At 42.4% G+C, this 25,723-nt stretch overlaps 1 protein-coding gene across 2 annotated transcripts in view; it reads left to right on the top strand.

Moving 5' to 3' along the window:
- The window catches only part of LOC122789193 (THAP domain-containing protein 6-like), a 265,593-nt gene that overhangs the window by 132,960 nt on the left and 106,910 nt on the right, over positions 1-25,723 (top strand). For both annotated transcript variants that reach the window (XM_044056472.1, XM_044056464.1), the window contains exon 4: positions 6,389-6,502. In XM_044056472.1, the coding sequence (XP_043912407.1) occupies positions 6,389-6,502 (114 nt within the window). The remainder of the gene's footprint in view (positions 1-6,388; positions 6,503-25,723) is intronic.

Here is a 25,723-nt window from a genome sequence, read left to right as displayed (position 1 = left end):
AGTGTTTTCCAGTGAGCCACCCAGGAATCAGGTGCTAGGAACGCTGTCCCATCAGTACAGAATGTAGGTGAGATAGGATCACATTACATCTTTTAGTTATGTACTTACCATAACTTTAGATGTATGAGATCCATCTCGCCTACATTCCTAATAACCCACCCTCCTTCCCTCTGCCTTGGAGATCAGAAGAGACCGGACGGTTCGAGTTCAGCTGTTTCATCTTGAAACACCTGGCAATATTATATCAACAGTCTATGTGTGTGTGCATGTGTGCAGACAAACAAGATCTGGGGAAGCAGTGGTGGTGCATCCTGGGATGTGGGATAGCTCAGCCAATAAGAGACTTCATTCTATAGTATAGCGTGCCGAGTCGGAGCCGAGGATCGGCTCCAAACCCATCAGTACAGAATGTAGGCGAGATGGATCCCATACATCTAAAGTTATGGTAAGTACATAGCTAAAAGTTTCAGTTATTTGATGAGACTCGTGACAGTGCTTATGAAAGTAAAGAGCCTGACATTTTTGTTTATCAAGAGCAGAATGTTGCATATTAGTTTCCCATAATCACCTTTTTCTTTCAATCATGAAAAATAAATTGTTGCTGTTTGCTTCAAAAATCAAAAGGTGCTTCCAAATGGGCTAGCAAAGTATATTTTTATCAAGAACAAACTGCTGTATGCTACTTTCTCACAATCATTTAAAATGTATGTTGTTTCCCCATGATCATAAACTGCAATAACGAAGTAACTCAGCTTTGTTTGCTAACACTTCTGACAGCATTTGTGAAAGCAGTGCAGTGGAGCTTTTTCATTAAGAACAAGATGCTGACTTCCAGTAAGACATCAAAAGTGAAATGAGTAATTTAACCTCCATTTACCTGGCTGTTGGTAGCTTCTAGAAAACTAGACATCCTGAGTCCTTTAAAATAAAAGGGAGTGTTGCATTCAGTGGCAAGAAGTGTGAGATTGAGATGCAAGTCAAAAAGGAAGAAGAGTGGTGTCTTGGTTGCATCACAATTGGTATTTTCTGTTCCTAGAGAGATAACAAACAATGGCATCAACAGATGATATAATTGGTCTTTCTCAAGGTGATCCAGAGCAAGAAAGCCATTAATGTTTAAAGAATTGCAAAAGATGACTGGACACAGGAAGAATGCATAGGTGCCAACAAAAAAAAGTTTGCAGAGGTGGAGGAAGTGTTCCCTAATGATGTAGATGCCCTTCAGGTCTTAAATGATGAAAAATAGAATTGAAGGAGAGCATTGCTGTAATTCAGACATGGCTGGATTTTGTGGCGGTCCTATTAGTTGATTATGATGATCAAGCAAGATAAAAGAACATTACGATTGGCCAGCACCATAACATAGAGGGCTAAAGCTGTAGATATGGCTCTGGCAACTTGGGTTTGATTAGTGGCTTGGGTGTTTGAAGTACTGGCGGGGAGGGATGAGCAAGTATTTGTCAAAGATGTTCCTTGAGGAGAAAAGTTCAGTATTTCCAGATTTTCTTCTTCTGTCATATTTCACAAATATAATTATTGCATTGTAATCCCACATTGTTACTTGCTTTATTACTGTTCATCTCCATCTCCCAAATACTGTCTCTGCTTCATTTTCAAAATACTCTCTATTCTTCTAGTCATCTCTCATGCTTCCTTCCTTCTCACCAACATTTTCTGTTGAAACAGTGGAAAAGGTTTCACAGGTACAGTCTCTCTGTGGTCTTTATTACCACAAGAACAAGAAGCAGAATCTCCTTCTGTTTCACAGCTCACTTTTTGTTGGACAAACTTTTGTATTTCCTCCTTATCATGTACTTCATCGAAAATGATTTTATCCCTCCAGGAAAGAGTGCCTTGAAGACAGCTATGTACAGCAGTTTGAATCTCACACCTGTGTCCCAACGTTCCCTGAATAGTGGAATGAATTTACTCCTCTTCTACCTGATGTACAATGAGTAATCATTTTCCACAAACACTCTGCTCTCTCTCACTTTTAGTATTTTGTCCTCCTGCTACAGTTTTGTCAGAATCAACTCATTCTGCTGGTAGGATTGCATCTTTACTATTAAAGTTCTAGGTTGCTTTCTCATAGCCAGGTTTGGAGCATACACATGATGTGCCCTTTCAACTAACAACTCCTGCTGTAAAATACCAGTCCGGTTGCTTATTTGTGCTTTCATTAAATTAATGCAGTCTGTTCCTTCCAGCTTCTCTTGTATAGCTGCAAATCTCAGGTTTTCCCTAACTGCTCTGTCCTCTAATTATGTTATTTTTTTAAACATCTCTTCCTAAGCATTCTCATATTCAGACAGCCTTTTTTTCATTTCAACCTCTGATTTTTGCAGCTTTATCACCTCATCTGAATATCTATTTAAAGCTTATTCCATTTTTTTCCAACCTTTAGTTGTTTATGTTAATTTACTCCATTAGTGTTTCATTTATTTTAACCAACTCTGCGTGCAGTTGTCTTCCATCTTCATGTAGATTACTGGAAGTCATGTCTGGAGGTTCCATTGCTTTTTGCTGAACAGCTGCACAACTTTCCCCACTCAGTGGTGCTGCTTCACTTTGTGTAGCTCATTTTCCCAGTTGCTCTGTATTTCTTTCTTGGCATCCAGGAAGTACACTTACTAGCCAGTTACTGAAATTTACCCATAAACACAAAAGTCTACTGACCTTGTCTGTTTCTGTTTCACAATGTGAGATCTAGAGTTAAGCTTGTTACTCAATTTGCAGCCATCTTCGAAGTGTTCCTGCAATCACTTTTGACCCCATATCTTAAATTGCTAATACTGCTCCAGTGCATACTGACATTCACCAGGAACAAGTACTGTTGTTAGGTTGTGATAATAAACTGTTTCAGTTGTCATCCTATGACAACCAAATCTAGACTCTTGATTTTATAGATTTCATAGATTTCTGCTTTTAGCTTATCTTTGATGTTTTAACCACGGTTTACTTAGCTCATCAGTCCTGACATTACACTGCCATTTTCCTCATTTGATCTGCAATTTTACAAAGATATCGGTGGTATGCAGCATGACATATGTCTTTTAAAATAATTTTATGACTTCTTGAATCAGAGTCTGTAATGTTGCACATGCTGTTTTTCAAAGCTGCACCACCTTACACAATGACTACTTAAATTCTGTTGTTTGCATATCTCTACAGTTGTCAGAATATGTGTCCACCTTGTAAAATTTCCAGGTAGTAGGTTCAACTAGTAGTTTGATGCACCGTGGGTGCAAATTCTCAAACTCTTGTAGAAAATACTTCCCAATAAATATTGTCTGGTTTGAGCACAACGTTGTGCGTCTTGTATAACAATGCATCACTTTTGCAGTCTTTACAATTTACTGTCAGGCTGTGGATCATCAAGTCCCAATGTGGTTTGTAAAAATACTTTTAACCAATCCAAAATAATGCCTTTTTATTCCAGGCACTGCAAAAGGTGTCACTATAGCTGGGTAGTATTTTGCAGTTGCTTATAAACTTATGAAAGGCTGAAGTTAAGTATATAAATTGCATCACAGCATACTTTTTCAAGTATAACTATTATTATATTATTATATAACATCAAATTACATGTAGTTATAGACCTATTTTCAACATATGCATGCTAATATATGGTTTCAAGTCCCATGCTTTCCATTCTGACAGTAATTCATCCAAAATTATCTTTTCCATTATTTTTCCACAACATGAAATTAAACGTATGGGTCTGCTGGCAAACAACTTTGCATTTCAGTGTTTAACCAACAAATGCAGAACCTGCTGCCCATGAAGAAAAAAATTACCTCTGTTGCATTAAAAAAATGATGTGCTGCTGATACTGCCATAACATTTCCTGAACTAAACCAGCTATGCTATAAGGGATGGCTGGCAGACAACAACAGGTTTATAACTGGGCATGCAGTCCAGGAGACCTTAAAGAGCCTAGCCCAAATTCCCAATTGCTGCAAAACATTGCCTGGTTAAGTGACTTGCTAAATGTAGGTAAATGAAGGTAGAAAGATTCAAACCCTGCACTCTTGCCGCAGGAAGCATCTCATTAACAAGTTGAAGCTTCAGTCCTCTGCAGAAACTACCAGAGTAATAATTTTTAACTAAATGCAGAAATCTTTTTCAGTCTGATTTTGTAGAGAAGACTTTAACACAGTAATATGCAACAATGACTATGTAATAGGTGCTGAAGATCAGACTGTTCTGATCATCGCTCCAGATAATGTAGACTATGACCTGACAAAAGTGAATCCCTTTGAATTTGTTGGAGGGGGCTGTAAAAAAGGTACTGCAAAAATATATTACTAAAATGTAACATGGTTAGATTATTTTACACAGTTCAGGCCTGTTAATGAGTTAGTTCATTTTTTTACTGCAATGAATAAAACAAAACAATTACAAACAATAAAAAGGCTACAGCAGTTTTTGTTCAAGAACCCACAAGTCATACAAAAAAATCAGAATTACTGTATATAACATACTTTTTTTGGGGGGGGGGGTCTTCATCAAGAACAGCCATCCCTTCTAACATCATACAGTACAGTTATGGCCTACCTGAGTGGCTAATAATGTTGAATTATTGCAGCATATACCTCCAGAGTCAACAGAGCCGATTGTGGACAATTGAGGCCCTATGCAGAATAATGAATCGGGCCTCTAGCCAGGCATGCCAATATCCCAGTACTTTGTTGTTCCTCTCCAGTTACCATAAACACCCTGTCAGTATACACACATTCACAGTTATCGCAGAGATTTGGATTTCATTTAAAGCTTATTTCAAATTTTACAGAAGAAAAAAAAAACAGCAGCCATTTTCTGACCAAAACAAAACACTCTCACATTGAAAGCAGATTTAGCATGAGAAACAGTAAACTTCTCTTCCATTGAAACTCACATTTAATGAAAACGCATCTGTTAATCCATTAAACTACAAGAGAAGTGTTGGTATTCATACTTAAATACCATATAGTAAAGGATTTCAAAAGACTAATGTATAATACTTAAGCTCTAAATTCTTGGACATCTTGGACTACCATGCCCCTACTTGTACTCTTAGGAATAGGACAAAAACTACTCCTTGGCTAACAAAGGAAACTAAGCAGAAAATTCTACTTAAAACAAATTTTGGGCCAAATGGCGCACTAATAGAGACCCAGCTGATCATTTCAAATTTAAACAGCTTAGAAATACTACTAAAACATTAATACTACTAGATAAAAGAAGCTTCTACTTTCAACTTCAACAAACTAACCAACATAAACCGCAAAAAGTTTGGACAGGTATCAATAGACTCCTACATCCAGGCCATCGAAGACACCAACCCCATCAGGAATAGCCCATGAGACTCCCAAACAAATTGCTGATGCCTTTAACACCTTCTTTACTGAAGCCATACAATCACTTGCTAACTCATTACCACCTGTATCTTCCAATTTGCCTTCCTCCTCTACTAACTTACCGTCTTCATTTCAACTACAACCTGTTCCTACACCCCTCATCTGTACCCTTCTTCAAAAACTCAAACCATCTACCCCCTCTGCTGACCTATTACCAGCCAAATACCTGCAAATAGCATCAAAAGCAATTGCCTAGCCCATTTCTATCCTAATAAATAGAACCATAACAGAAGGTACCATCCTATCCATTTGGAAAATCTCCCATATAATCCCCCTACACAAAGGTGGTAATTCAACAGAACTCTCTAACTTTCGTCCAATTGCCCTACTCTCTCCCTTAGCTAAAATTATGGAAAAATGCATCCACCATCAACTACTAGACCACCTTCTTCAAAATAGTCTAGTAGCAAACTCTCAGCATGGCTTTAGACCTTTCCAAAGCACCACCACTGCCCTCCTATCATTTTCTGACCACATGGGTGCCCCCCCCCCTCCAGCCATCATCAGGTCCTAGGCAGTTGCCTAGTGCTGGTTCCAGCTCTAAAACAGAATGCATGTTCTGGTAGGTCCACATGGTTAACAGAATAAAAATTGTTATGTGCTAGTGGAAAATAAAATCTGTAGTTGATAGATATGCAAATTGCAGTATGGCTTGGCAGTACGTAGATGTGTAGACAACCGCTATTTTTTAATAGTTTGGAGACAGAAAAAATGATACTTGATACATGGTAAGAAAGGAAAAAAGACACAACAAATGATGAATTACATGGTTATTGAAATTGTCAAAGTTTTTCCTCTGGCTGCAGCTTATGTATAGCAGCAGTGAAATAGTGCTTTACAGTATTGCAGTGAGTAAATGATATGGGTAGTTCTGAGCATCTAAAGCTTTCATCTAAAATTTAAGATTATTACAGTATTGAATTCTGTTTTCATGCATCTTCATGTATGTACAGTTAACAGAATAGTAAATACTTGTTTTACTGTTGTAGTCCCGGCCAGTCAAGATGCGGAATTCGTTCACTTCTCGTCGAGCACTTGAAATTGACACAGCCGTCAGTGCTAAGAAAGAATCTTCATGTAACACAGTTAACGCTGTGACACTGGTACGCAGATTTTTTTTTTAAATTGTGCATTGAAAGATTCAGTATGTGCCATGAAAGTGTATTGTTTGCTTCATCTGTTGTCACAAGTTTTACACAAACTACATTAATCATGTCGTTTGTAACATGCTGAAGTCACTACTCCATCTTCAGATTACATCCTTATTATTTCTTTCTTTGTATAAGCATCAAGCCATTAGTATCATATAATTTTTTTTGTAGATTTCCATGAACATGGAAACAGGTTTGTGGAATAGCAGTAGTAGTAATTGCTGCCACATCCTTCAAAAGCTCTTTGAGTTTTTATTGCACTGTGGAAGCTGGAATTTTATTTGGGCACCAGTGCTGGCAGTTTTTCATTCTGGTTTTTACCTTTTTTTCTCTCTTGGATTGTAAAGATAAAAATAATAGCTGCCCTGCCTTAATTCTGTGTATCCATTGCCACACAAACTCTTTCTTAGCAAGTCATTCTACTTGGACAGCTCATCCACCGTTGTTGTTAAATGTCTGTCTGTAGGTCTTCTGATTTGGCATGTCCTTCAGAATGTACTAGAATAAACTCAGACATCCAGCATGAGGGAGCAGTGGCCTGTGCATGAAGGCAGTATCTGCGTTATTTCTAGATCAACCAGTGAGCACAGTGTGACTACAGAGAAGAGCTAGTAACAGGGAACTCTGCTGCATGATTTTGTTTTCTGGTCTTTATTACATGGAGCGTGACATCAACTTGTAAATCTAGGGATTGTCTTCTGTCCACTGACAACCAACCAATCCTTAGAGAAATGCATACAATATGTGAAAGATGTAAGGGTTGAAGGTTGGCATAGTGGTTAAAGTGTTCACCTTATAGGCACACGGTCCAGGGTAATTGGCTGAGGTTGGAATGGCCCACATCATCAGTTAGTCTGGTACTAATTTATGAACTTATTACTGAACTGCTGCCCACTTTTAACTATTTTGCTCTTTCACTGCTTCAACTGTTTGCTGTTTGAGACTATTTTTCCTGCACTTTGTATTTTCTAGTGCTTGTGTATTTTGTAGCGTAAGCTAGATTCAGATTTGCTGAATCTAGATTGTTTGGCATTATCTGAGCACTAAAACCAGTCATCTTACATTAAGAGCCCCCCCCCTGCACCCTTGTGACAGAAGAGTGTAGCAAAGGATCCATCTGAGTTGGAGATTATTAGAATAAGAATATTAGAATAAGGCTTAGTATTGAGCATTTCCATTGGCCAGCTTGCTTGAAAATTGCTTAACATGTTTTAAAAAAGGGTTCTCACAGTTGCTACATAGCCCCCGTGTTTGCCTGGGTTTGTACCTGTTTTAATGCAGCTCCACAGAGTTTGGTGTCTACCCACTGCTCTACTATCTTCATCTGAGCAATCCGAGGCATCTGTTTGCATGTAGCGCACTTTCACACAGCACCGCACAGTGGTGGTAACCTTTGGCGGTTATAGCCGCAAAAGCTAAAGTAGATATCTGATATTTTTAATCCTCGTTCAGTCATTACGTATGGGTATCGGTTCCGACCTCGGAACTGAGCCGGCCATTTTCCAAGCTCTTGTCAGCTTTAATCTCTCGAGCTAAACTCTACCCACAGTCCCCCTCTCCCTGTTACCCCAGATTTCGTTTGCCGCTTTGCCATTCCGTCGTGTCAAGCTGCTTCTCTTGAGCTAAGTACAGTTGTTTGTTGTTTAATAATCATTTATTTTACTTTTCTGTCAGAAAAGTTTCTATTACCCTATCGCATCTAGCGATCATACTTTTCTCAGGTTTTTCTTCTCTTTTCTCTATCTTTTTACTGCGAGGTAAATTCCCATTACCATCGTTGGTAATTCTTACCTTTTTTTCACATACCATAGGGTATTCTTTTGTACCATTGCTGGCACCCTTTTCTGCTATTTCAGCTATTATGGCAGATAAGAAATGTAGTCTGGGGTTTAAACGGTGTTCTGATTGTGGACACAAACTACCTACTTCGGATGCACACTCTTTGTGCGTTAATTGTTTGGGGGCGTCCCACTTGTCTGTTGATCTGCCCTGTACTATTTGTGAGAATTTTTCAAATAGAACCTTGTTGGAAAGGGAAAACAAGCTCTTACTGAAGGGACTTCTTAAATCTCCCTTTTCAGAGGCTATTTCTGGGTCAGAGGCCTCAACCCCTCCTAGAGCCCATAAGAAAATCTTGGATGTTCCTACCAAGGCTAAATCTTTGCCTTCGTCCCCAGCTGGGGACTCCCGCCTACCAAAACCTAAAAAAGCTAAAGTTTCGGCTCTGGAGCTCACTCGGTCAGCCCCAGCGCTTTCAGTGCCTAGACCTTCGGCACCGAGGCCTTTGGCTCCATTAGTGATCTCGGCTCCATCTTCACTATATCAGCACCGAGGGGTTCCTCGGTTCAGACTATTACCACTGTATTGGCACCGACCATTCAATCGGCACAGACCTTGACCACGTCTGCTCTGAGGTCTTCCTTGGAACCGACACTTTTATTGTTGACTCCAGTTTTGTCGGTTCCATCTTTGGTACCGACAACCACTTCGGCAATGATCCCTGTGTCGGTGCAGACCATGACCTCAGCACTGATGACGTCTTCAGTGCAGACTCCCATAGTTCAGTCTCTCTCGGCACCGTTGTTCTCGGTGCAGAATGGTGAGATGGGCACCGAGTTTGCCTCTTCTGTGAACAGGCCTGTTTCTCCCTCAGTCTCTGTGAGGTCCACAAGAAGTCTTTCCGTACACGATTTGTTGCGTCTTCTGGATCAGGTACTCTTGGCCAGAGGTATCCCACCCCCCAGGAACTATCCTTCCTTAGGAGGTGATCATCCGTCTCCAAAGACGCCTTCTTATTCTCCTCCTTCATTGCCTTTGAAGTCCATGGATATAGCAAAGTCTTCCCCTTCTGCAGTTCCCTTTATGGATCTCACTAAGGAACCAGAGTAAAACGCCCCTTTTGGTATGTACCTCACAAGATATCTACAACAACTGGAAAGGCTGCAGAAATACCTCACAAAGAGGATTACCAGCCTCAAACAGATGCCCTACGCAGACCGTCTCAAAAAACTCCAGCTTTACTCTTGTCGCATATCGCCTACTCAGAGGTGATCTCTGCCTAACATACAAAGCTATGTCAAACCCAAAGCTGTTGGACATGCTCCACTTAAAGAAATCCCAATCCCTTCGAGATACACGCTCTAGGGACCTAAACGTTGTCACCACAATAAACAGAACATGCCGGAGGGATAGATTCCTGGCCCAGAGACTTCCCATACTCTGGAATAAACTACCTATCTATATCAAACAAAGCTCCTCATTAGCACTCTTCAAGAAAAATCTTGATGATTGGATGGGAAATAGGAAATTCACCCCAGGGATCACCTCTGTGGCTCTGCTCGACAGTGACACAGGAAAATAATTTTCTTGGGTGGCAAAAGCCAGGGTACCTTTTTGGCTGGGATTGTATAGGCCCCAGGGCCGATAGCCTAGTACCTACTTATGAACCGCAGTTGCCTTCATGGCAGGAAAGTTTTGCTATGACCCAGGATGTCAGTTGTGACATGCATAGTTTGCTGCTCCACAGCCATCCAGGGACTCTGGGTCGGCAGGCTGAGCCACTTAGGGGAGGGGTGACCCCTGTCCTAGACATTCACTCCTCTTCAGGTGGACCAGCCTTCCAACTGATGGAGAAGGCTTTCACTGCTGCTGGTGATACTGGGCTGTCTATCCCTCTGCCCTCCTCTGGTACACTGGTTTCACAAGTCGCACCAAGCGGACAAAGGGTGCAAGGGCCTCAGGACATATTCCTCAGGAAACCCCTTTTCCGCTGTCTTCCCCAGCTTCTCCTGCTGAAGAAGTCCACCGGAAAAGTTTGTGTAAGAGGAAGCACATGGACTCCACAGAGGAGTCCCACACTGAAGACACAGATTTTGATGAGGGGTAAGTATCCCCTCGGTCACTCTCTGAGGTATCCTTTGGTGATATCCTCGAAATCCTGAAACAGAGAGGTGGCTGGCAGTCCTCTAATCTGAATTCTGAGGAATCTGTGTTCCTGCAGGCCTTTCATGCCCGGCCCCCTACCTCCTGGGTTACTCCACCTGCCGATGAACTTGTCCGGTTTATTGTGCAGCTTGCTTGGAAGGCTCCTGACACCATCAAAGCTATTCCCTGGAGGCCAGATAAGATTTTTTCCCCTCCTGCTACAGATTCCCATTGGTCAAAAGGTCTTCCTGTTGATGCTTTGGTGGTGGCGGCTGCAACAAAAAAGGATCTGGCAGAATATGAAAGCCAGACTGTCCATTCTCCTAACAAAGAGTCCCGGGTCCTGGACAGGATAGGGAACTGCACCTTTGCATCAGCAACCTTTACTATCAAGTCCCTGAATTATATGGCACACTTTACCAGGCTTCAAAGGAATCTGATTTCTGAGCTCTCTGAAACCTTGGCTGGTGCCATGTCTGATGAGGTCCGTGACAAAGTGGCCTGTCAGCTGGCCACCATTGAGTCAATATCTAACTCCTCTATGCGACTGATATCTCACGCATCAGAAGAAGCAGCTAGAGCGGCGGGTTCAGCTGCGGTCTTAAGACGACACACATGGATGCGCTTATGCAATTTCGCGGAACCCTTTAAGGCTTCCTTTCTTAATGCTCCCATTGAACCCTCCTCGTTGTTTGTACCCAAAGTTAAAAGCACACTGGCCAGATGTGAACAGGATGGTAAGACCCTTTCTGCCGTAGGTGTCCGTTACTCTTCCCCTCAACGTGCTTTCTCCCAAAACCAAAAGAGTGGGAAGATATGGTTCAAGAAATCTCAGGGTCCTTTCCATGACACACAGGCCGAGTTCTCCCCTAGAGGCAGATGGGGAAACTCACAGGGAAGACGCTGCTTTTGGGGCAGAGAGGGTCCGCGTAACCAGGGTTCCAGGGATTTTTTTCCTGGCCAATCCTACCAGCGCTCCTGAAGAGTGGCCCAACTGCTTTCCTCTGGAGGTGGTTGGGGGACGTTTCTCCTTGTACCCTTCTGCCTGGCTAACCATCACCACCGATTCTTGGGTACAAAGGATTATAACCAGAGGTTATCATATCCCCTTCGATCTTTGTCCTGCCCCTTCAAAAAACCTTCCTGTCGTTCCACCCAGTCAAAGGGAAAAAGCAGCACTAGAGATAGAAAAGCTGCTAAGAAAGAGAGTCATTCAGATAGTCCCTCCAGACCAGATAGGATCCGAATTCTACTCAAGACTGGAGACCAATTTTGGATCTCGGTGTATTGAACAAGTTTGTGAGAGTACAAAAGTTCTGGATGGTCACAATACAGTCTATCCTCCCGCTTTTGGAAAAAGACGACTGGATGTGCTTGATAGATCTTCAAGATGCGTACTACCACATAAAAGTGGACAGGCCATCAAGAAGATTTCTGTGCATCCATGTGTTAGCCAGTCACTAAAGGTTCAGAGTACTGCCCTTCGGACTCTCTGCAGCCCCCAGAGTGTTCACAAAGTGCATGGCAGTTGTCACAGCTCACTTGCGACTTCAAGGATTCCAGGTGTTTCCATACCTAGATGACTGGCTCATTTCCATCCCCACCAGACATCTATTGAAAGAAGCCCTGGCATACTCTCTCCTCACTGCACAAAGGCTAGGCATAACCATAAACTGGCAAAAATCCAATCTCACCCCATCTCAGTCAACAGAATTCATAGGAGTTATCTTGGACACAAAGAACTGCAGAGTTGCCATTCCAGAGCACAGAATTTTAAGGATAAAGCAAGAACTGATTCCAATCCTTTCAAGGGAGAAATCCACAGCTCACTCGGTTTTACAGCTGTTGGGTTCCATGGCAGCCTCCATCATTATTGTCCCCCTGGCCAGGTTTCACATGAGGCTTCTACAATGGCTACTGCTCACCCAATGTTATCCCTTTCAGCATCCTCTTTCAGCCATGATTCAAGTAGCCCACAGGTGCAAACAGGATTTAAATTGATGGATGACACACAATCTGTCACAATGTTCTCGCCCTTTATTCCCCCGGCAACCCAAGGCCACAGTAACCACAGACGCCTCCCTGATGGGGTGGGGGGGGCTATGTCAGGGACAGACAGTCCAAGGCACTTGGTCCGAACTGGAGGCCCATCTGCAAATAAATGTTCTAGAGCTGAGGGTGGTGCTTCTGGCATTGCAAGCATTCCATCCCCTGCTGGCATCTGGGACAATTGCGATTCAATCGGACAACATGGTGGTGGTTTGGTACATCAACAAGCAAGGTGGAACCAAATCTTACCCCCTTTGTCGAGAGGCCGTGAGAATATGGCAATGGGCAATGGCTACCAACCGTTTTCTTCTAGCAACGCACATTCCTGGGAGTTCCAACATGATAGCAGACAGACTCAGCAGGTGCATTCTTCAACCTCACGAGTGGCCCCTGAGTTCCTTGATAGAGGCGGAGATCTTCCACCATGGGGGCCATCCTTGCTGTGACCTCTTTGCATCCCCGGCCAACTACAAATGCAGCAACTACTTCACCCTGATTCCCCCTCCGGGACAGTCACCCAGGGATACTCTAGTCCACGATTGGCCCTCGGGTCTTCTTTACGCATTCCCACCCTTTCCCCTCATTCCCCAGTTTCTGAAGAAAGCCCATCGGTTGAAGAGCAAGGTGATTCTCATAGCTCCATATTGGCCTTGACAGATTTGGTTCCCCTTCCTTTGGCCTCACCTACTAGATAGACCATGGATTCTCCATCCAACCCCGGAGTTAATCTCACATCCACAGAACCTGATTCATCCCAGCTTGAACAGCCTGAAGCTCACAACTTGGCTACTGCAATTCCCTTGATTGCCAGGCAGAATGATCTTTCTTTACCAGTACGTGACATTCTCATTGCATCTTATAAGTCTTCCACTAGAATTACTTATCTGAGTAAGTGGAAAAGATTTATCTGTTGGCTGAAAGATAAACAAGTAGATCCCTTCTCAGCACCAGTGTCGATAATACTAGACTATCTGGTCGACCTTTTCCAATCGGGTCTGTCAGCCTCTACCATTAGAGTTCATTTGGCTGCAATTTCTAATTTTCATGAGGGTGTCCACGATTCCTCTCTTATGCCCCACAAATTGTGCAAGACCTTCATAAAAGGTGTGAATCATCTGAAGCCACATTTTAGAAAATCTATTCAGCCATGGGATTTATCATTAGTTCTACAAGCTCTGACAATGCCACCTTTCGAACCAGCCTCTTCTTGCGACCTCAAGCATTTGTCATGGAAAACCTTGTTTTTGGTTGCCATTACTTCTGCCAGACATATTTCTGAGCTTCAAGCTTTATGTATCAAGAGTCCATACTTGATTTTTCATAGAGATAGAGTGTCTCTGAGAACTAATCCATCATTTCTGCCAAAAGTGATCTCTGAAATGTCCATTAATCAAACCATTGAATTGCCAGTTTTCTTTCCCAATCATTCAACAGAGGAGAGTATTGCCTACATACCCTAGATATCCACAGGCAAATCTGTTTTTACCTAAACAGGACTAGGTCCTTTTGTAAATCTGACCAGTTATTTTTGGCCTTTTCTGGACCTAGATTAGGATCAGCTGTTGCTAAGGTCACATTAGCTAGATGGTTGAAGGACTGTGTGACCTTCATTTATACACAATGTAATATCTCGTTGCCTACTACCATGAAAGCTCATTCAACAAGGTCAGTGGTAACTTCTGCTGCCTTCCATGCCAGAGCTTCTTTACATGACATCTGTGCAGCTGCAACTTGGGCTGCGCCTCATACCTTCATCAATCATTACAAATTGGATTTGGCCTCCAGGGGAAGAGCATCTTTCGGTTCTATGGTGCTCAGGAATATCCTTCCATGAGAGCCTCCCAGGAGTAGAGGTAGCTGGGGACACTGTCCCATATGTAAGGAATGAACGAGGATTAACAATATCAGATAAAGAAGTTATGTCTTACCATAACGTTCCATCTGTATTGTTGATCCTCGTTCAGTCATTACAACCCTCCCTCCTTCCCCCTCCTGTGGGTTCTAGTGGATCTCACCATCTGGTTCTCTTAGGTTATTTGACCAGAGATAACCTCTACCTTCTTTGACTTGCAAACTCAATCTGAGGTAACAGGGAGAGGGGGATTGTGGGTAAGAGTTTAGCTCGATAGTTTAAAGCTGACACGAGTTTGGAAAATGGCCAGCTCGGTTCTGAGGTCAGAACCGATACCCATACGTAATGACTGAACGAGGATCAACAATACAGATGGAACGTTATGGTAAGATATAACTTATCTTTATTTTCCCTTAGAAGCTGCCCGTTCTCCAACTGAGGAGTTCCATAAATTGTGCTTAGCTGCTCAGAGAGCACCTCAGCTGGGCTTTCTACAGCATTTGCCACTTTAACTGAAATCTGCTAATCCCTAATAGTCTCATACCCCCTAACAATATAGACCCAGTATTAAGCCCCCAATTAAACTACATCCTTCATCATTAAAGTAAGCTAATTTACACCTAGTATTATGGATAGTCAGTTCTCTTCCATTTCTCCTGCCAGCCTAATTGACATGGGTATCCTGAGGTAGCGTACCAATTGCTCCATGTATAGTGACAACCCACCACTCCTATACCACTCAAGCTCAGTTTGTATGAGATGCATATACACTAAGAATTTAGAATCCTTGCTCTCTCATTCACAGAACAGTGACACTAAACAGGTTGTTGGCAAACATACTACACCTTTTGCACAAACCACCATCATACACGGAGATACTCACCAGACATTTACCTAAACACCACACACCTCCAAAACACAGATATGCTACACCTAGCACAGTACCTACAGCACTCAATACACACAAAACCACAAGCATGACTGTCTCACCAAACAAGCCCATAAGGAAAAGTACATCTAAACCAAATTCTTTGCTCATAGGCTACTCTATAGTGAGACATGCAGATGTCCCACTCACCAGGGTGGACAAAGAGAAGGCTACAGTCGGCTGTCTGTTGGGTACCAGGATTCACCAGATCACTCACACATACTCACACACACACACACACACACACACACACACACACACACACACACACACACACACACACGTGTATCTCTACAACAAGTACAGTTATAACTCCATTATAGTTCATGTTGGTCTGAATGACTTGAGACATACCTCTCTGGACTATATGAACAGAAACATGACTGAGCTCTCTGAACATGTGTCTCAGGCAGATATGTCCTTAGCCTTGAGCAGCATACTACCTTCACCTAAGATGATATCACAATATAAACAAAAAATTACTGACTTCAACAATTGGCTTAGTTTCTGGTATCATTCTAAGGGAATCCAGTACCTCTCAGCCTGGGATGAGATGGTATATAGACCACACTGCTTTGCCAGACAGATGGTCTTCATCTTCACTTCTGGGATTTCAGTTACTGGCTAAGGTCCTTGCCCCACCATAATGCCTTTTTAAGCAATGTCACAACAACAAAATTCCAGATGTAAAAATATCTTCAAAAAGCAACCTCAAGGTTATGCTGCTAAACGGTAGGAATCTAAACCTAAAACTGCACTCACTGGAAGCAGCCCTCATCTTAGAAGATGCTGACATCTGTGCAGTCACAGAGACTTGGTTTAAGGCCACAAAAGGCACCTCTTCCACACATTCAGATCACAAACTGAAAGTGCGAGAACTTGGCGTACTAAAGTGAAATTTGAGGTAAAGATAACCTCCCAGGCAAAGGACAGTCACAAGGCTTTCTTTAGATATATCCAAAACATCAAAGGTAGCACAAAGCAGTGTGCAGAACTGATTGCAACTGGAGCCACATGCATGAAGGTGGAAGATGTAACAAATCTGCTGGCTGACAAATTCAGTTCCAGTTTTATCCTCTGTTCACCTGGCTGTCCCCAGGAAATAGCATCAAACAACACCCCCCCCCAACTATCAATAGGGTACAGATTCCAGATGTGCTTCCTGAGTCCAAAAAGACTGCATTGATGAGCCCCGGTAATATTCCAGGATGCTTTCTAAATGGCCTGAAACATGATCTGTTGGGACCACTGGAGTCCCTGTTTAACCCTAGCTGCCAAACAGGTTTTGTGCCATGTGAATGGAGAACTGCAACAGTCATCCATCTGCACAAGGGCAGGCTATCAATGGACCCCAGGAACCACAGACCCATAAGGCCAACTAGTCTCATATACAAAGCCATGGAAATGATTAAAAAGGATATAGAAAACCTGTAAATACTGGAGTCAACCCAGTTTGGTTTCATTCAGAGCAGATCATGCTCACTTAACCCAGTAGACTTCTTTGAAAAGGTCACCAAGTCAGTGGATGAGGGCAAGAAGGTGCATACTGCCTACCTTGATCTGGCTAAGGCATTTGATGCAACACCCAACTCGGGCATTGTAAAGAAACTCACAGATGTAGGCATAAACCTCTATGTTAATCGCTGGATAGCCATTTGGCTCTCGAATTAGACCCAGGAAGTTAAGGGAGACCACCTCCACAAAGGCCTGTTACTAGCAGAATCCCTCGGGGATCTGTACTGAGTCTGCTCCTTTTTGGCATCTCCTTCTTTGGATGTCAGAGTCGATGTCAAGGGCCTTTGGCTGACAAGGTTTGCAGATGGTTGCAAGCTAAAAGCAGACATGGAATCCTTTGAAGACACTAACATCCTATAGGAAGGACTATTGGCTGACCAAGTTTGCAAACTAGGAGCAGCCATGGAATCCCTTGAAGGCGCTAACATCCTATAGGAAGGACTAACATTGACAAATGACTGGTGTCAAAGCCATGGCTTAAAACTCAATGCCAAGAAATGCATAATAATATGCTTTGGGAGGACAGCCAAGCTGAAATATTACCTCATCATTAACACATCCCTGAAAGTTGAACCAATAGCCCGAGATTTGGGTAAATATGTAGATAGTTACCTGGCTTTTGACCAGCATTTGTCTAAGGTAAAAAGGAAATCATTCTGTTTGCTGAACTTGTAAGCAAAGACATGGCATCTAGGTCCAAGGACATCATTGTTCCACTGTATTTGGCCTTCATAGGGTCCATCATTGAGTTGTTGTTGTGTCTTTCGGCTTTTAACGGTTAGGGGTCACCACAGTAGAACTCCGGTCCGCTAATGATTGGCAGTAGATTTTTATGTGCCGAGTTGCTGGCCCTGGTGCACAACCTTCAACGAAGGTACGCCCATTCACGCATGTCTCCACACAGAAGACGCTCTAGCTGAGAATCGAACAGGACAACGTTTTACTGTGAGGCGACAATGCTACCACAGCACCACCACCACCACAGTAGGGTCCATCATTGAGTACAGTGCCCAATTCAGTATGTACCTGACCACATGGTTTCCTCACAGAAAGAATACAGGGCAGGGCATAAACAGCATGTCCTACACAGATCACCTCAAAGCCCTATCTCTATACTCTGTTTCATGCAGACTGTTGAGAGATGATCTATGCTGGGCATACAAGGCATCCCTAGATCCCACTCTGATGGACCTTTTGCTTAACCACAAAATGAATAACATTTATAATTACTCGATCTAGAGATTTAAACTTTTCTTGTGACATAAATAGGACATGTTGGAGGGACAGTTATGTGTCACAGATAATTCCCTTTCTTTGGAACAGGCTTCCTGTTCATGTGGAGCACAGCTCTTCCCTAAACCTATTAAAAAAAAAAAACTTGGACCAGTGGATAGGAAATTGGAAATACACCCCGGGTCTAGCACTAATGTCTCTAATGGACAGAGACGGCCTGTAAATCTTGCCCCTAGTTTACATTTACCCTTTAAAATAGCATGTTGGGCACATAAACTTGCAGAATACAATTTGGGTCCTTGGTTAGGCTTATACAGACCCCAGTGGTTGATGGCCTAGTACATACCTATAAATGTATAAGCTCACAGGCTTTCTGTAATAGAATTTTTTTCTTTCAGCTTGGTCTCCATTACATAGGAAACACTTTTAGTGAAGTCCGCAGTGGTAACTCTATACATTATCCTGTTTTTGTTATCCAAGGGAAAGCCCAGATGGATAGCAATTACTAGCTTGTTCCCCTTCAGACATTTTTTGAGATTTCCAATGGAGATTATTTTAGCAACTGCTGCACATATGAGATGTCCTGTTTTTCAGCAGCCCCAGGCTCGCCGGATTACAAAGTCTTACAAAGACGTCAGCTGATGTCTCTGATTTCTCCCACGTCTCGGCCGGCGGTTGAATATAATAAATATAGAGCGATCAGCCATTTTTCTCTTCTCTCTTAGCGGTCCCGAGCAGTGCCAAGCAGAAGGTGCCAAGTGCCAGTCGTGCTCTGTATATTCTTTCGAAGTCATCAAAAAGCCAAGTACTCGTCAGGGACCTTTTTTCTTGCCTCAGCCGATGTCAGAATTTACTGAAAAAAGTTAACAATTCTCTGTCTTGTGGTACAAAAATACCTCATAAGTTTCCACTCTTACCGGAGGCCACACCGCAGTTATAGATTTTCCTCCAGACACCAGCACCGAAAATGCCGAGACCATTGCTGTAGCTGTGGTCAAGGTCTCTGCGTGGAGCTGCTAGGCCTCCTATGGCCATGTCTATTAAAGGCTATACACTTGCTAAGGCAGCCAGCAAGACCAAGCACCTACTGTTAAAGGCCTTACCTCAGCCTTCGGCCGAACTTAATTTTTCCATGATTAAGGGTTCACAGGCCCAGGGAGAGAGGATCAGCCTCCCTTAAGAGGAAGAGGGTTGAACCCTCTGACTCTACCCCTTCAGATGAAGATTCACAGGGAGGGACTTCCTCCGATGGCCAGGAAGAGCTCTTCCAGACCTATGAGGACTCGGATGCAGAGGACTGCATCCCCGGCCTCCCCTCCTGAGGACATTTCTTTTGGGGCCCCTGGCTATGCACTCCTTTTTGGATGTTTTATATGATGACTCCCTGACTCCAGTGTTGCTCTTCGGATACTCTTCCTCCTGCTCCAGCCAAGCAGATATTATAGGGTCCCAGAAACAACATCTCATTTTCTTAGGGCATGCTGTTGATTTATGAAAAACCATTTCTCAGGGTCAAAGGGGTTTCAGCATCCACCTCAAAAATCCTTTGCTCCAATGCCTCTTTCATATGTTTTCAATATCAGGATACTGTTAGATGATTTTACAGAAAACATTGGCCTCCTGAACCTTTAGACAGGAAGTCTTTTTTACCTCTGTCTTGTTCCAAGAAAAGAAACTCAATGGAGACCAATACCGGATTTGTCCGCGATTAACATTAGTACCAAAGTTCAAAATGCTGACTCTACAGCAACTCCTTCCCTCCTCCCATGCTGGGGGTTGGGTCTTGGCTGGCTACCTGGTTCCTGGCGACATACATGTGTCCCTATCACACACACAGCTGCAGAAGATACAGATTTCTTGCAGGACCAGAGCATTATCAATTCTCAGCATGACTCAACACAACTTCAAAAAACAGCCTGGGAGATTCCATGAATAACCCTCAATGTATCTCTCTCCAAGGAAGTTCAGTGGATATTAACAGAAGCTCAAGACCATTAACTTCGAAGATTTACTAGCAAAATGGAAGAGATTCAGCATTTGAATACCAGCAAGTGGGACATGATGCATCATTATTGAACATCCCACTCATCCTGGAATATTTGGCAGATATGCTACAGAATGGACTCTCCTACTCTTCCCATAACTCTCCTTCCATAAAGATTTAATAGCTTATGCTACTTCAGCTCCTGTGTTTTCACATCCTTTTGTTAAAGTAATTAGGGGAATCAAGAATATTAAGCCACCAAGAAAGGCCCAGTGCCAGCTTTGGGGGACCTCTTCAACTTTGTCCTAGAAACCTCACTCTACCTCCCTTGACTCTACCTCCCAGCCAGTGGACTTACACCCTCTCCATGGAAATTTCTCTCTCCCGTTGGCAATCACCTGCATCAAGAACCTCCAGCAAGACTACAGAAGGAAATGGCAATACCACTGCTCATAATCTTCACAGAGACACAGGGTCTAGACAAGAACCAACCTACAACAATGCCAAAGGTGGTATCCAAGGGTTTCTTTTAAATCAAGCTTCCAAGCTATTCACCTGCCTACCTTCTTCCCAATCCAGAGAGCAGGGGGAAAGACTGTTACATACCTTGACATTCTAGATATACCCGCTATTACCTGGACAGAACCAAGACCAGTAGGAGGTCTGATCAGCTTTGTAGCTTAGCCCTGGGGGAGTAAGGAAAAGCAATTTCCAAACAGACTATTTCAAAATGGATTGACATTGCATCAGATTTTTTATTCCTTCTTTGCAGTAGCTCCAGGAGTTTTCTCTCTGGACCTAACAATTAAAAGAAAATAGAGGTTTTCATATCAAAAGAGAAGATTTGTATTTTTGTGTTCTTTGTTGATCTTTATTTATTTATTTGTTCTTAAGAGAAAGTGTTCCAACTGAAGAAAGAGTGCAAACCACTATTTGTTTCTTTCTTTTTCTTTCAATAGGTAATGACCATGGCCAGTTTATTAACCCAATTGTTTCTCAAATTTTTGCAGGTTTACCTACTGTTTTACAAAGGCCAGGTATATGAAACCCATTTGGTTAAGATGACTAATAGACCTATCATGTTCATTTAAGGAATGATAACTTACCTAAGGCATCAGAGGCACACTGTACCAGCTTCTGGAAAGTGACACAAAGAAACTGTCAGGTTGCAAGGCAAAGATAGAAAAAGAAAACAGGCACACTTCTTAACGGATGCCAGCAACAACCTGTTCACCCACCCACAGGAAATTAAAGACATATGGAAGCAGTACTTGCAGCAACTTCCAAATGAAGAAGACACCACAGATGTACTGCCCCAGACAAAGCCTATGATGAAAGAAGAGGAATAACCCATTCTAGAAGATGTAAGAACAGCATTAAGGAAATGGTCAGGGAAATCAGCAGGTCCAGATAAGGTCACAAGGAGTATGATCAAGATATTGGGTGAGTTGGGAAGAAATGACTCCTGAGGGTACTCATAGCAGTATGGAGAGAAAGGCATATCCCAGACGACTGGAGAACAAGTACACTTGTAGCAGTGTACAAGAACAAAGGGGACATCTACAACTGTGGGCAATACAGAGATACCAGACTCCTTTCACACTGCATTAAAGTTCTGGAGAGGGTGCTTGTTAAACAAATATGTATAATAGTAGAAAGCAAGATGGGAGATGAGCAGTTCTGACTCAGATCAGGATGCAGTGCAACCAACCCAATGTTTGGAGTGAGTGTGTTGAGAAGAAGCTACAGATGATGAAAAGGTCCAAATGGGCACTCCTAGGCTTGGAGAAAGCATATGACAAAATCCCCACAAAAACTGATTTGGTCAGTCATGCAGTGGTTCAAAGTACCAGAAACATTGGTAGAATTATTGCGGGTTATGTTCAAGGACCCAGTGACTAAGAAAGATATTGTTGTTAAGCAACTATTTTTTGATGACTCTAGAGAAGAAAACCTTTTAGCATAACAACTCAGGCAACAGAAAGCAGAAAGGGCTGTCACAAAGTTTAGGGAGCCTACAACATGGAATATAGCAAGAAACCCTGTAGAGGAATTAGACATATTTTGGAAAGTCTATGAAAGTCTGTATAAAGCAGAGAAATGTGGAAATCAAGAAAAGGCACACATGGAGATGTTTGTGGAATAATTAAATATACCAGGATTGGAAGCAGATGAGACCCAATTACTGACAGTTAATATAGGTGGAGATGAGATAAAAATGGTAATGTATAACCAATCCACAAGAAAGTCTCCAGGAATAGAGGGTATTCCTGTGGACGTTTGGGAGCTAGGAAGGAAAAAAACTAACAAAGCTCTGGAAGGTTTTGTTTAATAGTACTTTAAGAGGAGGAAAAGTATCAACATCCTGTAAGATAGTGGTAGCAGCGGTAGCTGTAATGCTTAAAGGGGGTAAAGACCCATCAGATCCAGCTTCATACAGGCCCATTTCAATACTAAACCATGATTATAAAGTGTTTATGTCTAGAATGGCTAAAAGAATGGTAAAAGTGATGACAAAATTGGTAGATGTGGAGAGGAGGCAAACATTTGACAACATTAAGAGAACACTGATGATCCAGAGGGAAGCAGATTGTAAGAAAATACCACTGCTGTTGGTGCGTGCTGATGCAGAGAAAGCATTTTACAGGTTAAGCTGGGACTTTATGTGCAGGGCGATGGATGCATTTGCATTCCCTGATATAATTTTAAGGTTGATTAGAAGGATATGTGAGAAATTGGAGGTGAAAATTAAAGTTGGTGGGTTCCTTTCCAATAATTTCCTCTTTCCCTTTATTTGCATTATATTTAGAACCACCAGCAAAGAAAATAAGGGACTCAGAAATTGAAGGATGTAATTGGTATGGTAAGTCAAGAATAGCTGGCTCTAGGGGGCGTGGCCAGCATGGTGAGTAGTTAACAACACTGCATTTTTGCTCTGCTTCATTTTAACAACTCTGACAGGATTTTTACAGAAAAATTCAAAGACTATGTTTCAAGACTTGATGGATGTTTAATTAAACTACATATGAATAACCTACTGCAAGAAAAAATAAATTTAAAAACGTTTTCATAACCTTTTCCTGTCAAGAAGCTAATTCGCTCTGAATGAGTCACTCTAAAGCCAGTATACAGGACAATACAGTGAACAGAGGCATTCCGTCTATACTAAGCAACATCAATGAACTTTCTATGCAGATGGTTAAACTGGAAAGCAAACTAGACAACAATAAGGAGGACTGTAAAAAACAAGAAGAAGTGTGGAGTGAAGCTCTTAAACAACGAAGTTCACAAATTTCAAATATAGGAGAGGCAATGACTGATTTAGATGGCAGAATGAGTGAGAGTGAAAATAATACTGAATTTTGCCTGAAACAAGGTAACTTATTTCAGGGAAAAAAATTAGAAGATCTTAAAAACAGATCCAGATGGTACAACATTAGGATTTATGGCATCCCAGAGAAAGAGGGAGACAGTATGATTCAGTTTCTAAATACCTGGCTGCCTAAAACACTGAACCTGCCTGAAGCTCTTTCCTTTGGTATTAAGAGGACAACACAGATCACTTTCCAATACACCAATAAAGAAAAATCCACCTACACCAAGATCGATGATAGTTAGATTCTTTTCCAGCCAAGATAAAGATTTTGTTTTAATGCCCCTCCCCCAGTGAAGAATTTCTGAAAATTATCCTACAAACAACTGAAGGCAAAAGGAATCACTATAGGGACCCTTACTCATTGAAATAGTCTTATCTTAAGCTCTACGTCACTTGTGGCTGCCCCCTCCCTCCCAAGTGAAGAATTTCTGAAAATTATCCTGCAAACACCTGAAGGCAAAAGGATTCACTACTGGCACATTTACTCTCTGAAATATTCTTATGTACGTGTATTCCCTGTTAACTAATTTCTGAATCTAGTAGTTAGGGCTTTTACTTAATTTTATTATATTGACATGATGTGCACACTTGCAAGGTCCTTTTCCCCCTTTCTTCCAGTCCCTGCCATTGCAAAGAACTGCCATTAGCTGGCAGTACAACACCACCAAACAACTGAATCTTAGCCCAGTTAAGCAGCTCATCTTGTAAGCAGGAGAGTGCTCTACAGTTATATAAATTCTCCAATATTTCTGTCTACTGTAAAGTTACCCAAGCCCCTTCACAGCAGTTATTTTCTATTCACTGTGAATAAATAGTGGAAGCACAGTAACTGGCATAATCCCTGCCATTAAAGTACAACATTGCTTACCTTCATTACTTAGACTCCTGACACTTTTTTTTTCAGCTCTTAGTTAGGGCTTTGCGCACTCCACTCTTCTACCCTACCCCCACTCCCAACCACCCCCTAGCTCATATGTTCTTCGTGTTTCACTGTTGCAGTCATTACATTTGGGTAATCTGCTGGCAGGTTGAATATCAAAGTTTTGGGTCCTGCGTCGGTTGTTGTCTCCTCTTCCATGACGCCGGGTCGTCAGGGGAATAAAACAGGCAGCTGATGCCATTTTCTTTAGTCTTTCTTGCCGCGCAGTGCCCGAAGCAGAAGCAGTTCGCAAGTGCCAGTCGGCCAACTCCTGAAATTTTCGAATTTGAGTTTCAGAACCAAAGTCTTCAATTAAAGCTAAGTACCCCGTTGGGGAAACTTTTTTTCTTGCTCCATACCGATGTCAGTAAAAGTTAATAATTGCATTACTTGTGGGAAGCAAATACCTCAGAAGGATTTTCATTTGTACTGTATTCCTTGCCTAGGCCCAGATCATAACGTGCCTTTCTGTCGGTTTTGTGCTAGATTTAACCAATGCACTATTAAACGTCAGTATATCTTTGCTTTAAAATATTTTGGAAACCGATTTAACTACCCTGAAATGTCGTCGGATAGCAATCTGACTACCGGAGTTCACAAAAAACGAAAAGAAAAGGACAGAGGCAGACCGTCGAGGTCCAAAACTGATGACGAAGCTTCTCCTAAGCCAGTTGCCGATTCACCAGTACTCAGTGAGGCACTTTCTTATCCCCTGATACCCACTACTTTCGAGTCGCAGGCCTCTAACGAGACCTGTGTGGAGTCCGACATGCCGCGAGATTCTCAAAGTATTGTACCCACGGATGTCTCTTCCTCGGATGGGTCCGGAGCCACTGAGCAGGCACCGGCTTCTGAGGGTGTCTTCAGGCCTCAGCATTTCTATATAAAACCAACGCCAGCTTCAAAAACAAAGACAAAAGCAACTTCTAAGGCTAAAAAACTGACACATGAGCCACGTGCTCAGGCCTCTATGCCCAAGAAACAGATGATCAAAATGGCTGAAGATTTAATTACCTTTATCAGGGGTTCCCAACCCCCCCCCCCCCCCCCCAATAAGAGGCCTAGGCAAGACACTGATTATGAATCTTCAGATCAGGTTTCTATTTCTTCTGATTCCTCTTCTGATCAGGAATTTTCTATACCACCCTATGAGGATTCAGATGCAGAGGAATCCATCCCATCTGCATCTCCTGAAGATTATTCTTTTGGTGAAACCTTGCATACTTTGAGGGAACATTTTCATTGGGAGAGTCAAGATTTCTCAGAATCAAAAAAGAGGCTTAGGGATTTCCTTCTTCTCCCTCAGCATAGGCCTTTGGCCATACCTCCTGTATTAGACATTGTTGATGATGTGTTTTCGGAATCAAGCATGGCTTCAGATTCCCTACCTCTG

Source organism: Protopterus annectens, chromosome 1.part2 (assembly GCF_019279795.1).
Source record: "Protopterus annectens isolate FY-2018-M chromosome 1.part2, PAN1.0, whole genome shotgun sequence".
In the NCBI taxonomy this organism is placed as follows: Eukaryota; Metazoa; Chordata; order Ceratodontiformes; family Protopteridae; genus Protopterus; species Protopterus annectens.
Note: the sequence above shows the minus strand (reverse complement) of the source record. Positions and strands in the feature narration are given on the sequence as shown.